Source organism: Indicator indicator, chromosome 29 (genome assembly GCF_027791375.1).
Source record: "Indicator indicator isolate 239-I01 chromosome 29, UM_Iind_1.1, whole genome shotgun sequence".
NCBI classification, from domain to species: domain Eukaryota; kingdom Metazoa; phylum Chordata; class Aves; order Piciformes; family Indicatoridae; genus Indicator; species Indicator indicator.
Window position 1 is genome coordinate 7,298,818 of NC_072038.1, and position 15,209 is coordinate 7,314,026.

A 15,209-nucleotide genomic window follows, 5' to 3' on the forward strand; every position below is an offset into this window, starting at 1 on the left:
CATTAACCCAGCAATGCCAGGCCACCACTAAGCCGTGTCTCTCAGCACCATATCCACATGGCTTTCAGTCCAGGGATGGGGACTCCTCCACTGCCCTGGGCAGCCTGTTCCAGGGCTTGACAACGCTTTGGGGGAAGAAATGGTTTCTACTGCCCAACCTAAACTTCTCCTGACACCTAAACCTCTCATCCTATTGCTTGTTCCGTGGGGGAAAAGCCTGACCCCTATCTCACCATACCCTCCTTTCAGGGAGTTGTAGAAAGTGAGGTCTCCCCTGAGCCTCCTTTTCTCCAGGCTGAACAATTCCCTCAGCTGCTCCTCACAAGACTTGGGCTCTAGACCCTTCACCAGCTTCATTGTCCTTCTCTAGACACACTCCAATATCTCAGCAAAACTGAAAATGCTCTTCTCCAGGCAAGAACATGTCCCAAATTCTTGGACTCTTCTAAGTTCCTGAGCTTGTTTTAGGTCTCTGTGGGTTCTCTCCATGCTCTCCACAGGACACAGCAGACCTTTTGCACTTTGAGCAGAGGGATTCTGGACTTTTACTGCCTGGGTCAGTGCTGCCACCACCCAGGCAGGGTACGTGCTGGGCTACAAGGAAGGGCTGGCCATCTGTCCAGCCTCCCTCCTGCCATTCCTAACCATCTCTCTGCTCGCCAGCCACTACGTGCCGCCAGGGCAGGGCAGGAGAGAAGCTGTGTGAGCAACACAAAGGAGAGGTGAATCCTTCATTTCTTGTGGCTCTGTGTGTGGCTGCAAGAGAAATAAAAAGATGTGAGGTTGCTGCTTGCCTTCACCATATGTAAGTGCCCAGAGAGTCATCAGAACAAGTCATTTTCAATGGAGTTTCCTGGCGCTCCCAGCACAGCACACCTTTGAGCCCATACCCATAGGCTCCACATACATGAAGCAACAGCAGTGCTGTGCCCTCCTGACTGGGCAGCCTTGAAGATCCAGGCAGATCTACCAGAAATGTGTGGTGAGATGAGGAAGGACTTAACTCATAAAGACAACCAGTCCCTGTTTCAGAGAACTGTGCAGAGTTGTCCAAACCTCCCCTAATCCACAATCCTGAGTCCCAGTGGGGAGATGCTTCTTCCAAGCTCCAGGATGCACCACTGTGGAGTCTGGCACTGATGTACAGTCTGACCTTGACAAGGTCACCTTATGTCTACATTACCCCAACTTCCCCATCTGCTCAAGGCAGAGCCACTTAGTTTGGACCAGGGACAGTTAATGCAAGTTGAGGATCTAAAGCAAATAAAGGTATTTACTCTGAGTACACCAGGAGCCTCCAGTGAATGGTGATGGGCTCTGGGACTAAGTAGACAGCCCTGACACACTGAGACAGATGCTGAGGCCCAGTTTGATTCTGTTGGCCTCAAGACCAGACTGGTTCTACCAACAGTGTTGGGACAACCAGCTCTATTCTGACCACCAGCCTAGAATCCTGGGTCAGAATCCAGGACTGATCCCAAAGTCAGTCAGTGCTTCCAGCCACTTCCCTGGGTGTCCTCAGCACCACTCTGCTGGCCTTCCTGTCCCTTGTGGCTGTGGACAAAAATGAGAAATTACACCTATACCCCTGAGCTCAAAACATGAAAACAAGGACTGGCCATGGCTGCACTACTCATGAGCCTCAACCCATCTGCAGCCCTGATTCAGCTCCTGGAAGCTCTGGGAGGGAGTATTTACCCATGACATATTTTTGGAGACAGAGGATGTGGTGGCAGCACAGCCAGGATCCTCAGCTCAAAGAAAACCCCCAGCCCCACAGTTCCCAGGCCCAGGGTCATGCAGAGCCTGTACCAACCTGTGTCACCCGTCTGGTGCCCCCTCAGCAGTGGGGCTGATGCAAAGGGCCTCATATGAAGTCAAACTTCTCTCTGCAGAAAGCAATTTAGGACCCCTCAGCCAGGCTACCACTCAAGGATGGGGAGCAGGACATCCCTCACCATTGCACACCCCTGCTCCAAGTCCTCCCAGCACGACATTAGCATGGCAGCTGCCCCAGACCCCATTCCAGATGCTCTCCTCAACCCTGTGCCTCCTCTCAGGGGCTCGATAAACATCTGTTGCCATAGAGACTCGCTCGCTGCCTTCCCCGCGTCGGCTTCACCCAACGAGATGAAATAGGAGACGCACGCTCCGCCCGGGAAAACAGGAAGAAAATGTTTGGCTGGAAACCGTGCTGGGGGTGGGGGTCAGGCCGGCAGCATGCAGTGAACGCCGCCCGGCAGCGAGCAACAGGGAGGCTCCAAAAGGGGAGCCACATACAAACAGGCTTTAAAATAATAATCACAGCAAGAGCGCACAGGAACTTTCCCAGAGATTCTGTTGGTGACCTTGGGACTTTCTGCACAGGTCAGCACAACCCTGCCCATTTTTATAGACAGCAGCAGCCCGCTGGGCTGTGAAGGTGGTGCCGCAGAGATCCCAGCAGCCAGGGCCTGCAGAGCTCATCACCCAAGAGTGCCAGGATCTGCACGCCTATGCCAGTGCCCTCGGGGTGCCCAGCAATCGGCTGCAGCTGGAGCAAAGCAGGATGATGGCAGGGCTGGTCCTGGTCTAGTTTGCAGACTCACGGAGGCATCGTGGAGTTTATGGTGACCAACCTCCTGGTGGGAATCCTCACCCAGCAGTGGTTCCTTGCCTCAGCTGTCAACAGGGATTTAGTTCCTGATTCATCAGGCAGCATTTCAGCAAGACAAAGCCCTGTCAGAAAACTCTCCTCTGAGGTAGGTACTGCTCTGGCTGGAGACTGAATTCTGCCACATCCCTGCAAGGAAAATTTCTGCCCCTTGAAACTGCAGGTCACTTTTCTGTGTACCCTGGAGCAGCTGCTTTCACTCAGAGCAGGGGAAAGAAAAAAGAAAATATTGAAAAGTAACTTTTTTAGTCCAACTGTATCTAAGGCACAGAGCATCGTCTGAATGTGGTGTCTCTGAGAACAGGAGGATCCCACTTCTTGGCCAGAGACTCAGCCCTGCCTCTCCATCCTCCCCACAGAACCTCTCCCTGGGACCCCTCCCTCCTCCCCTCTCCTCAGCCCAGGTGCTGCTCCCCTGGGCACTCACCCACCTCCACCAAAATTCAGGATTTGAAGAGGGCTACAGGAGAGCTGGAGAGGAGCTTTTGACAAAGGCAGGTCGTGACAGGGTTGTGGAAGAAGCTTGACTTAGATTAGACATTAGGAAGAAATTCGTTACCACCACCAGAACGTTGAGGCCCGGGAACAGGTTGCCCAGAGAAGCTGGGCAGGCTCTAAGCGTGGAAGTATTCAAACCCAGGCTGGATGGGTCCTTGAGCATCCTGGTCTAATAGGAGGTGTCCCTGCCCATGGCGGGGGACTGGAACTAGATGATTTTTAAGGTCTCTCCCAACCCAAATCATTCTAAGATTCTACGAAAATCTGCTGGGACCGGCCCTGGCTCCTGCTCCAGCTTTCTTCGTCTGGCTCCGCCCCGCCGGTCCCGCTGCAGTACCGGCGGGTGGTCCGGCCGGGTGGTCCGGTGCCCCGGTGCAGTACCGGCAGGTGGCGGGCGGTGGCTCCCGAGCCGCACTCACTGCCCGGTGCACGACCGGGAGAGACCGGTACCGGCGGAGCGGGGCACAGCTGATGATAAAACCCCGCCCGGGCAAATTTCGCTGCCCGCAGTTAGCGGCCGTTCGCCCGGTCCCGGGGCAATGAACTGCCGCCCGGTCCCGGTGTGAAAGGTCTCGGAGGCTCCCACGGGGTGGTATTCCCTTGTCGGTGCTGCCCGGTAACCACGCAGTTGAAGCTCCATCGGGACCTTCCTCTGGCAGCAGCCGAGCCCGGGGTGCACCCCACACGCAGCATCCCCTGCAGCTCTGGCTCCACCAGGCTGGATACACAGAGGAAATTTTTCACACTGAGGGTGGTGAGACTGTCCCAGTTTGCCCAGAGGAGTGGGAGATGCCCCATCCCTGCAAACATTCCAAGTCAGGTTATCTGGGGTTTTGAGCAACCTGATGTAGTTGAAGATGTCCCAGCTCAGTGCAGGGGGATTGGACTAGATGACCTTTAAAGGTTCCTTCCAACCCAAACCAGTCCATGGTTCTACTCTATGATTCCATGAACATGCAGGTTTCCCCAGGTAATGCCCTGGTGATTCACATCACACACTTCAGTTTTCCAGTCCTTTCCTCCCCTTGGACAGCACAGCCCTGGAATGCAGAGTGCTTCCCAGTCCCAGGTTATGGCTGTGAGGAGGTTTAACACCACAGACACACAGAGCTGTGACAGTCTAAAGCAGCTCTGACCCCCTACTCCCCAGCCCAGCACTAGTCTCCAGCCCAGACTCGTCTCAGGCTGGAATCCAGAAGACACTGTCCAACTTTGCATGTCCTTTGAGTCTTTCCCAGCCCTTCTCACTGCACCTCATGCTTCATACGCTTCCACCATGCAACACTGCCACCATTTACCCAAGAGATAAAGCCCTCTCTGGCCTTGCTGGCAAATCCAGCACTGCTTTGTGCTGGTGGATGCAGTCGCTGGGCTCCGCCAAGCACTGCATCTCCCTCCTCCTAGCCTCCTGTCCCTGAGTAATTCATTCCCCACCACCCCCCTCCCCAGGGCTGGGGGTCACACAGCAGGGAGAGCCCCGCTCTGTATTGCATCCCAATTTGCTATGCATTTCCACACCATTTGCTTCCCTTTCTTTTTCCTGCCCTAGAAAGATGCCTGCTGCCCAGGGGTCCCAACTGCTCCCAGACAGTAACATAACAACAAACATCTCCACACACCTATTTATTTATGGCAGACACACAGCCTGCAGGAAAATTGCTGCTTCTTGACATGCCCAGTCCAGGGGTGGCACGTGCCTCTACAATTCCTGCACATGGCCATGGCATCCAGATACGACATGCTCTGTGGTCACCCCGTCCTGCTCTGGTCACCCCATCCCTGCAAGCTGCGGAGTTCCACACCCAGCTGCACAAACGATATGCAGATCTCTGTGCTTCAGTTGGCTGATACCTTGGGAAAACAATCACCATTTGCCCACAATGAACACGGCCACCATGGCCCAGCTGCTTCCTGGGCTTTCCCCAGCTTCATTCTTTGAATGTTACTACACTTGGCACCCCCTCAGAAAACCCTGTGACTATTAACTCTGACCTGGGAGAGCCCAGGGAGGGCAGCGTGGAGGAGGCATCCCTGCCAGCACTCCTTCATCTGGTGGATCCAGACACAAAGACAGGGACCAAACATCCTGTGGGAACAGTCATGGTCCTGCCCCCCAGCCTGTGGCTCCCCAGTCAGGGGTCTTTTCTCTGTCAGCCCCCAGGGAGTGGTCATGTCCCTCACTGCTGGGACAAAGCTTGACCCAACAGGCTATTGGTGATGCCCGGCCTTGCCATGCTTGTTCCTGTAGCCCTTGCCATGTCTGCTCCAAGCCCTCTGACCCACCAGAAGCACCATGGATTTCATCAGGAAAGTCTGATCCTTCAGTGAACACCTTCTGACAGCAAACTTCCACCCAGCATGACAGTCCCAACTGACATGACTAGGGATACACAGCATTCCTGGGATGTCTGGCATACTTGGGAAGAGCTATGAAATTATGTTCCAGCACATTAGTTCAGGAATCTGAGTCTCATTTTTAAGATGCCAAAGGTTTTCTCAGCAACTTCTGAGTTTATTGGCTCCACTATCACTTGGCTCGGCTGGAGCTGGGGAATGTGGCAGCCAAGCTATTTGCTGCCTGTTCCCAAGTTTCTCTGGGAAGGTGAAGTCTCTGTCAGGGATGAAGAACACTGAATTCAGCCTAAAGGCATTCTCAGGGGGAGATGCAATTTCGACAGCAGTGGGCTGGTATCTCCTCCTGCACCTCCTGGGGACCTCTAACCAGAGCCAGCAGCCTCTGCAGCACCTCTGGCCAGCCAAGCTCAGGGAAGTGCCCATCTGGCCAACTCAGCAGAAAGGGGACATCCCAGGATCTGTAATCCCCCACCATGTTTCCCCTTGCAGCCTCCTCCCTCCTTGCCTTTGGTCCCACTATGAGGCCGCTGGTCCAGGGGAGCTGGAGTCAGCAGCAGAAGGCAGTGGAGTAAGGCTCCCACAGACAGTTATTTTATTTTTTTATCACTAAAACATCCTGAAATGCCAAAGAGAAAGCTGGCCAATGCTGGGCTGGCACCCCTGGCACTAGGAAGAGGCAGGTAGCTACAATTTCAGCAAGATCATATTGCTATTGCCAAGCCCAAGAACTGCAACGTAAAAGCTCACAAAAACATATAAACAGATGCAGGGTTTTTTTTATTTGCTTCCTGTTTTTGCAAATCTTCAAAGCCACAAGTTCGGGCTTTTTTAATGCTTAGAGTGATTTGTTCTCTTCCTTTTTCTTTACTGAGAAAAAGTGCTATTTTTCATTTAACCACACAGCTCCATTAAAGACATCGAATGTGAAACTGTGACCTGCCTGAGCAAGGCACCAGCCTGGAACTAGATGACAGCCAGGGCTTGGTGTGCTTTGAGCTCCAAGGAGACACGTGCTGTGCCCCCACCATTGCACATAGCTTCTAAACTACCCAAACTAACCTGCAGCTCCAAGCTGGGGAGAACTGGCAGAAATCACAAAGGGACACAGGCTGGGGTTGCACAGCTGGAAACGAACTGGTTAAGGCTGACCATGGAGGGTTGGGGACAATGCTGCTGGCACAGCCCCACACCAGGCACCAGCCTCCCAAATACTGCCCACAGTCCCCAAAGATACCCCAACACCAAGGGCTGCTCCCATGTCTGACCTCCAGCCTCTCTCAGGTTCAGCAAGCAGAGCTCCTCCACCACACCAGCCGCCTCTTTTCCACACCAAGAAGCACCAGAACAGCTCTTTCCATCCCTGTGACCTCACAGGGAGCTCCAGACACCAGCACCAAAGGGCAGCTGGGAAGAGCCCACCTGGCATCACCTAAGGGCCCATTTCCCAGCGTCTCTCAAGCTCACCCAGCATCACCTGACTCAGGACCCATTTCCCAGTGGGGATGGTTGGTGTTTTGCAGATCCTGGTGGCTGGGTGAGCCCCACAGGCTGCTTTGCCCCAGCACGCCGGTCACTCAGGCTGGGAATGCCGGCTGTGGGCACACACAGCTCATGCGCGCCAGGACAGAAAGTCACACACTTTTTTTTTCCCCCACTAAAATTTAAGACGTGCTGCACACAAAGGGCAGAGCCAAGGAAAGGTAAATGAACTCTAAAGAAAGCAGAAGTGCCACGCTGGGCTGCGTTTCTGTGTCACCTTCAGTTAGAAAATGCTTCCAGCAGTTCTGCTCAACGAACAATCACAGCGATTGTAAAAAGGAAACAATAAAACGTGACAGCGCTCGACCCAGGACAATTACTCGGTATTGACCCAGCACCCCAGGCACATCCACCGTCCTACAGCCCCCGAGCCAGCCCCGCTCCGTTAATGAAGCCACTATTTTCTCCCTTCATCATGCCGGGTCTCCCCAGCACCACCATTATCCCCTGCAGCAGGGCCAGCCCAACGCACCAGCCTGCAGCTCAAAAAAAAATGACTTTTTTCTAAACCCAGCATCGCTTACCGGAGATGGCACTGCCGGGGGTCTGCGTGAGGCCCCGACGCCCAGGACACCCCATTGCCCGTCCAGGTCCCACTCAGCCCCTGCACGTTGCAGACACCCGAGTGCCGTGGCTACCGAAATTCATTCCCCGCTGGCTCCTGCACGGTTAATCGCAGGCTGCGGGCCGGCGGTTGTGAACTCCCTGAGGTGCTGACTCATCTTCTTCCATGCCTGTAGAGCACCATATTTCAGTGCTCCACGCCCACCGCGCCGTGCAGCAGCTCCGCACGCCGCCTTGCACGCCCCACCGGCGTGCGGTGCTGCGGTGTGGCCCCTTACCCTCGCACACGTTCATTAGAGCAGGGAGAGGATTCTGGGCCAGGCCATACCTGGCTGTGACACAGCGAGGTGGTTATTGACGCAACTGCCACCCTCTTGAGGACATTTTCCAATTTATTCCATTACAGCCAACTCTTTCACACGCAAAAATAACGTGCCGCCAGCATCTGCTCCCAGCCCAGGGGGGACTGGCAGGGGTGCATGGATGACCTCCCCACCCCAGTTCCATGCTTTGTCCCCAAGGGAGACCTGGGCTGTCCAGGCAGAGGACCACGAGGCCCAGGTCAGTGCACGCAGGACCAGGCAGGGGACCCTTCCCTGTGCCGCTGAGCTCCCCCACCCCGGTGCTGTCGATCCCCTTCCGCTCCCCGCTCCCCCCCACACTCCCCGCTCCCCCCAAACTCCCCCTGCCCAGCATCCTTCCCCACACTACCCAGCATCATTACCCAGTAACACCCTCCCCGAGCTAGGGAGCCCCTCCTCATGCCACCGAGCCCCCTCTTCCCTACCAAAACCCTGCCGCACTGCCCACACCTCCGCGCTCACACACACACACCAAGGGGGACAAAGCCCCGGGCCAGGCCCGTCCCCATTGTCCCCCATTGTCCTCGCTCCGGCCGGGTATCGGCCACTCCCCCCCCCTGCGGGCAGGAAGAGGAGGGGTCGTGCACAGACAATGCCTCCCCCCACTCCCCGCCCTCCGCTCCCCATTGGCCAGCGAGGAATTTGGGGAGCCCCCCCCCACACCCCCTCCACCCTCACCCACCCCCCTCCCCACCAGGAGCGCGCACGCTGTATTGTGCCGGGGGGGAGGGGGACGCGCGCGGAGGATGGGGGGGGGGCGGGTGCGCGGCCGGCATCGGGAGCGCGCCCGGGGGGCTCCGCTTGTGTGTGCGTGTGCGCGGGGCCGGGGCCATGGAGGAGCTGAGCAGCGTGGGAGAGCAGGTCTTCGCCGCAGAGTGCATCCTCAGCAAGCGGCTGCGCAAGGTGGGACCCCACACACCCCTTTTTCCCCGGCAGCCCCCACAGACCCCCCGGCAACTCCCCGGCCACCGTTAACCCGTCTCTTTCCGTCTCTCCGTAGGGCAAGCTGGAGTACCTGGTCAAGTGGCGAGGCTGGTCCTCCAAGTGAGTGGGGCTGCGCGTTGAGGAGCGGAGCGGTGCGGGGGTGCCCGGTGTGGGGGTGCCGCCCGGCCGGCCCCTTTTGTTCGGGTCGCGCTGCTCCTTTTGTTTACAAATAAGCGCGGCCGCGGCCCGGCCCTCCACCGCCACCGCGTGGGGCTCCGTTCCCCCCCACACCGCCACCCCCTTGTCCCCTCCTGCTACCGGGCCGGGTAGCCCTACTCCGGAGCCTCTCGAACACCCCCTACCAGACGGCCAGGCACCCGCCTCCTGTGCGACTGCCCGTTGAAACCGGAGCTCTCCCGGGATGCGCGGCGCTCAGCTCGGTTCGCCCGGCGGCGGCGTGGTCGCTCCCTCCTCGATCTACTTCCCCGGGCTCCTTTCCTGCCCACCCTGCGGGGACCGGAGTCCACCGATCCCTGTTGCGCAGGGGCCTCAGGTTCCCCGTTGCGAAGCTAGCCCCCAGTTCCCCGTTGCAGGGATGCCGCGGTGCCCTCTGGTCTCGGTCCCGGGCAGCGCGAAGGGCCCATTTGTCCTCGGATGAACTCCCCCCGGTGCTTGGCCGTTAAGGGGAGCGGCGGGGAGCACCAGCCCCCCACTCTCGCCCAGCCCATATCTTCTGTTGCAGGCACAACAGCTGGGAGCCCGAGGAGAACATCCTTGATCCAAGACTCCTCCTGGCTTTCCAAAAGAAGTGAGCAAACGATAAATATTTCTAAGCGAACGATAAAGTCAATTAAGTTCTAATTGGCTGCGCGTGCGGTGGGAGTTGTGGCAACAACAGGCTGAGGCTCGCGGTGCCTTTTGTGGCACAGCCCTTTTGTTCATCTCCTGGAATCGCCGTTCAGGTCCACCTCGGACGGCTCTCCTGGGCTGGGGAAACACAAAGAATTTATGGCCCCGCTCACAATCTGGTTTTGTGCTGGTTGTACAATGGGACCAGCAAAGGCCTGAGACTCCCCGGTCACAGCCTTGCTGTACTTGTGGGGCAACTGCAGGCCCTGGGAAGGCAGATGGCACCTGGGTACTGCCAAAACAGTGAGCTTAGAGGGCACCAAAATGTGCTTCTGGAGAGCCTAGCTATGAGAGAGTGAGGAAGTAATGGGTGGGAGAAAATGGTGTCCTTGGTCAGGGGCAGGGCTACTGCCCAGAGCTGAGCTGGGACCAGCTTTTCTGCAGCACACCAGGAATCACACATGGAAGAGACTGCCCTGTGGAGCCACCATCCCTGGAGGTGTTCAAAAAAACACCATTTCAGGACATGGTTTAATGGGCAACACTGGTGTTGGGTTGACAGTTGGACTTGATGATCTTAAAGATCTTTTCCAACCTTGATTATTCTGTGATTCTATGGAGGTTAAAAAAAGTAGTCAGCTGGCTACAGTAAGCACAGCACTGCCAAGTATTTTGTCTCCATATTAATACAAATCATTAAAGTTTATGATAGGATTTAATTATAACTTGCTTCTGGATCCATTTTCTCAATGGAGCCTTGTGCTTAGTGCAGACAGCAGCAAGGCATTTCATCCACCCTATGTACCACAGCCCCACACTGTCCTTTTCAATCAGAGAGCTGCAAAATAGTGTTGTGACCTGAAATACTTCCAGTATCTCCACCTTGGGCTACGCGTGGCTGCCAGCCTGGGCCACCATGTCCAGACCAAGAAGTGCAGCAGAAGTGAAACAAACCTAGCAAAGGAGAAACCTGTGGAGTTTCCAAGGAGTGTGTTGGCTTTTGCCCCACACAGCAGCTGGGTGCTGTGAGCAGAGGGGAAGCTCAGTTGTGAGTGTCTAAGCTAGGGCAGAGTTGGGGTGGATGCTTCTGCTTGCTTTTGTACCAGAAAAACTGCAAATCTTTCCATGAATGGGAAGAGTCACTGGTCCAGGATGGGTAATGCCATGCACGTCCAACTGCTGGAAGCTTCTTGTGGTGGGGATGCTTTTGTAGCAAGCAGTAATGCTGGCAGGGAAAGGAGAGCAGGGTTGGGAACCCAGTCTCAGTTTACTCAGTGCAAGACAAGCAAGGAGTCACTCTCAGCAGGGACATTACCAAACTCTGTGCCTGTCTGAAAAGCCTGTGACAGGCACCACTGGAACAAAGGGACTGGGAAGGTCCTGCACAGCAGAGGATTTTAGTTCTGTGAGTAGTTTGGTAAATAGGTTCCATCCATGCATGCAGGTCAGTCCCATGCTGTGTGCAAGAGAGTTTCTCTTTCCTTTCACCTCTCCTTCAGTAATTGAGGGCAGGTACCTGCTGCTGAGCCACCTGGGCACCCTGATGTCCAGATACCTGTCCTTGATCTACAACCACAATTTTTATAACTCTTTCCTGTCCTTGATCTGCAGCCACAATTTTTATAACTCTTTCCCCACTTTGGAGTTCTTTTCCTCGCATTGCATCACATTTACAACCTGAGTGTTCCAGTGACCTGTGCTGGTCTCATGGAGTAAGTGGTCCAGGTACCACATGGGGGAGGTTGTGCTGCACAGGTTTCCATACAGTTCCTGGGGCTTTTTAACTGCACTGGAGGGTGATATACTTGTAGCAGCATGGGTTCAAGTGATGTGCTTGGAGCCTGTAAGTTCACGTGGTGGTAAGGGTTGAGGACACCTCCTAGCTGCTGCTCAGATGAGCTGAGCCTTCAGCATCCCAAGCAAGAGGGTTTTTAATGACAGAAGAGAGGGAGAATCAGAGTAATTTTGGATGTTTTTTTCTTCCCTGCAAACAGTGTCTTTAATCATTGCTTTTTCAGGGAACACGAAAAAGAAGTACAGAATCGGAAGAGGGGCAAGAGGCCCAGGGGCAGGCCCAGGAAACATGTGGTGAGTCCCAGTGGTGGTGGAACTCCAAGGTTACGATGGCACTGGAGGGACTGTGGCCTTGGAAGGCATCAGCATGTCTGTCCACAGCACAGGGTGTTGTGAATGCTTGACCTTGGGAGGGTGGTGAGGACACAACAATGTCTGCAGACCCTGCATCAGGGGCTTTGAAGATTGCAGTGATGGATGGGTGGATGAGGATGCTTGTGAGGACACCTCTTCATTGCTGCTCTGGCAATGGCATAGGATATTGAAGCCTGCTCAGTTTTGTGCTGCACGCTCCCTAACTCATTTCATGACAAAGGATGAGGAGATCAGATAATGTGGAGAAGGAGCCCAAGTCTAAGGCACCTTGCCAGGCAGCGCTGCAGGATTTGCAATGCCCATGGTGGATCTTTGGTAATTTGTATTAACTCTTTTCCCTGTCCCTCTCCATTGCTTCCCAGGAACCAGAGATGCCTACAAAAACAGCTAAGTCAAGTAGCTCCTCTTCCTCCACATCTTCCTCTTCCTCCTCCTCGGATGAAGAGGATGAAAGTGACCTGGAAGCAAAGAGAGGTCCTCGCAGCAGAGAGACTCACCCGGTACCGCAGAAGAAAGCTCAGATCCTGGTGGCAAAGCCTGAAATGAAAGACACTTCCAGGAAGAAGCGTGGGAGGAAACCTCTTCCCCCGGAGCAGAAAGCAGCTCGAAGGACGGTGAACCTGACAAAGGTGATGAAAACATCCCGGAAGGAGGTGGGTGGCAGTGCCAAGCTGATGGGGAAGATGCAGCCCCAGCACAGCTCGCAGGGCTCAGGCATGGCCATGCTGAAGGACTCACCAGGCGCCTTGGCTGGGCTCAGCTCAGGGGGTTCACCTGCAGAAAACCTGTCCAACATGATGAAGAGTGGCTCCACGAGCCCAAACCGGGCCCAGATCAGCTGGCAGAGCTCTATTGTGCACTACATGAACAGGATGTCCCAAAGCCAGAACTCAGCAGAGACCTCTCCCCTGGGCAGGCTGGCGCTTAAGTCACAGGCATCCAGCAAGAGCAGCTTAGGCCTGGACTTAAAAATGAGGAACCAGAAAGGATCTGGGGAGCTTGGGCTGAGCACACAGGGACCCAAGACCACAAAGGCTCCTAACAGTGGTGCTGGAGGGGACCAAAAATCAGGATTTGCTGCAGGAGGCCAAATGCTGCACAATGGCAACAAGACACCAGCAAGCTCATCTGGGTCTGGCAACCAGCAGGCCTCCAGCCAGGAGCTGAACCTCCAAGCTCTAAACCTGCAGAGTGTCAAAAACGGGGTGAGCACAGCTGGCGGGAGCAGCCTCCCTCGGCACCTTTGCAGCGCCCTATCCAAAGGCTCTGGCAGTGGCACAGCAGCAAGCACAGGGGCTGGGGGCACAAAGGGCAGCACAGCGGCTGCCAGGTTGAATGCTGCCAGCGCCGGTGTGCGCTCAGGGGGGGACGGTGCCAAGAACGAGAAGCAGGCACACCAAGCAGGTGACAGGGACTTGGCCAAAAGTGGCACAGCCAGCACACAGGAGGGGCACACAGCCACCGAGAACCGCAAGCGGTCTGCGCTCTCGGAAGTGAGCACAGGTGACGAGACCAGCTCCGATTCGGACCGGGATTCGGCGTCGTTCCCAGGCGTGGGTCAGAACATGTCTGTCTCTATCCAGACCAGCCAGGACTGGAAACCCACCCGCAGCCTGATCGAGCACGTCTTTGTCACCGATGTCACTGCCAACCTGATCACAGTGACGGTCAAGGAGTCTCCCACCAGCGTTGGGTTTTTCAACCTACGGCAATACTGAGCCCAGGAGCATAAAGGGGAGGGAGAGGGTCCTTCAGCCCCACCCTCAGCTTTGCCCAGCTCCTCCACCAGGTTTTTCTTTCTTCAAGTGAACATGTGAGACCTGCTGGGACTTGTGTCCAGAGCAGCTTGGGAAAGGCACGGTGAAACCCGCTCAGAACTTCCAGCGGGCCGATGGATCCCTCCCAGCTTCTCCCTGTCCTCTCCGAGTCCAGTGCCCCAAAACTGGTACTGCCCCCTCCAGAGGCAGGGACACCAGTGCTGCTGGGGGTGACAGGCTGGCAAGTTTTGAGCCAGGCTTCACTGTATGCAGATTTCTTTGCTTTACACCTTGAAAGAGCAGGTGACAAGTTCTGTGACCCTCTGGCAGCAGGCAGAGGCAGTGGAGGGCCAAGCTCCTATTTGGGAGAGGAAAAGTCAATCCTTTCCTTGGGGTCCCCAGAATCTGTTTGTGAGATGTGGGGAGCTGCAAGTCAATCCAAATGAGGCAGCCAGTGCTCCCAGCCCTGGGTGGGGGGCTGCTGGGGAATGGTTGCTGATTGGGGGTTTTTCAGGGTATGTCCAGCCCAGCCACCCCCCTGGGCAAGGTCACTTCCAATGATGGTGAAGCCCTCATTTCTTTGTGCTTTCCAGCTGATAGCAAAATATTGTTTACATTTTTTATTATGGAAAATCCTTTTTTTTTTTTTTTTTTTGAGGGAGGGGAATAAACCCAGTCTAGGGAAGACTCAATCCTGGATGCCACTGATGAGATGGCCATCAAAGGTGCCTCTTTCAGAGCAAGGGGCTGCTGGCAATGGGTACCTCCTTGTTTCCCTGGGAGGGTCCTGCTCTGGGAGCCACTGGCTTCTTTGCAGAAGATATGACTATGAGAGGAAAGTTGAAGCCCAAATTGCTGTGCAGCCCAGGAGCCCAAACGCTGCTCCTCTGCCTTGTCCCAGCATCACCAGCATCTCCCCAACCCGCTCAGCAGTTTGCAGGCACTTGCAGGGACCAAGCTGGGCAATGTTGTTTTAAGTCTTGCAGAGCACATGAACCCTTCCAGCAGCAGGTAGGTTGGTACTTGGGCTGCCCAGTGTTTGTAGGGTCAGTGCTGTGTTCAGCTATACCACAGCACCAAGGCAGGCTGATCGAGCCCTCCCTGCTGGGAACCCAGCTAGAGCCAGACCTAGAGTGACCTGAATGCTCACTGGGTTTGACTTCTCCTGACCATCCGTGTTTCTCTCCAGCTGAAGGGCTCAAGCTGCTTGAGAACGCCTGCATGGGTGGTCTGAAGAAGCAGGAAGGGGCAGGAGAGGAGAGGGAGATGGGACACAGCTAGATAGTGGCAGCAGTACCTTGGGAGGAGCTGGAGGGCGTGTGGGAGCCCCTTTGCTTTCAACCTGCCAGCCTGTGCCATTCGCCAGGGGGTTCATTTTGGCTTGTAATTGCAACCCATAATGGCTTTTTTACAGAGGTCCCTTTCCCTGCTGTAGATTTCTCTTACAAGCCAAAATTAGCAGCAGTAGTTCAGGCAGAGTTTAGTAGCATTTGAGGTCATTTTAGCTCTGTTAATGCTGAACTCCTCGGGGGAGCTATG

The 15,209-nt window shown here is 55.4% G+C and overlaps 1 protein-coding gene across 1 annotated transcript; it reads left to right on the forward strand.

Annotated features, from left to right (window-relative positions):
* The first annotated feature begins 8,802 nt into the window (after positions 1–8,802).
* CBX2 (chromobox 2) lies at positions 8,803–13,631 on the forward strand. The gene is made up of 5 exons (XM_054393985.1): positions 8,803–8,874; positions 8,972–9,015; positions 9,638–9,703; positions 11,763–11,832; positions 12,276–13,631. The coding sequence occupies exons 1-5, from the start codon at positions 8,803–8,805 to the stop codon at positions 13,629–13,631; spliced, it is 1,608 nt and encodes a 535-aa protein (XP_054249960.1).
* The last annotated feature ends 1,578 nt before the right edge of the window (positions 13,632–15,209 follow it).

What these genes read in the sequence shown, in the direction of transcription:
- CBX2 (XM_054393985.1), top strand. Translation starts at nt 8,803, where the DNA reads ATGGAGGAGCTGAGCAGCGTGGGAGAGCAGGTCTTCGCCGCAGAGTGC. An exon ending in TCAGCAAGCGGCTGCGCAAG is followed by an intron (nt 8,875 to 8,971) that starts GTGGGACCCCAC and finishes GTCTCTCCGTAG; the next exon opens with GGCAAGCTGGAGTACCTGGT. An exon ending in TGGCGAGGCTGGTCCTCCAA is followed by an intron (nt 9,016 to 9,637) that starts GTGAGTGGGGCT and finishes CTTCTGTTGCAG; the next exon opens with GCACAACAGCTGGGAGCCCG.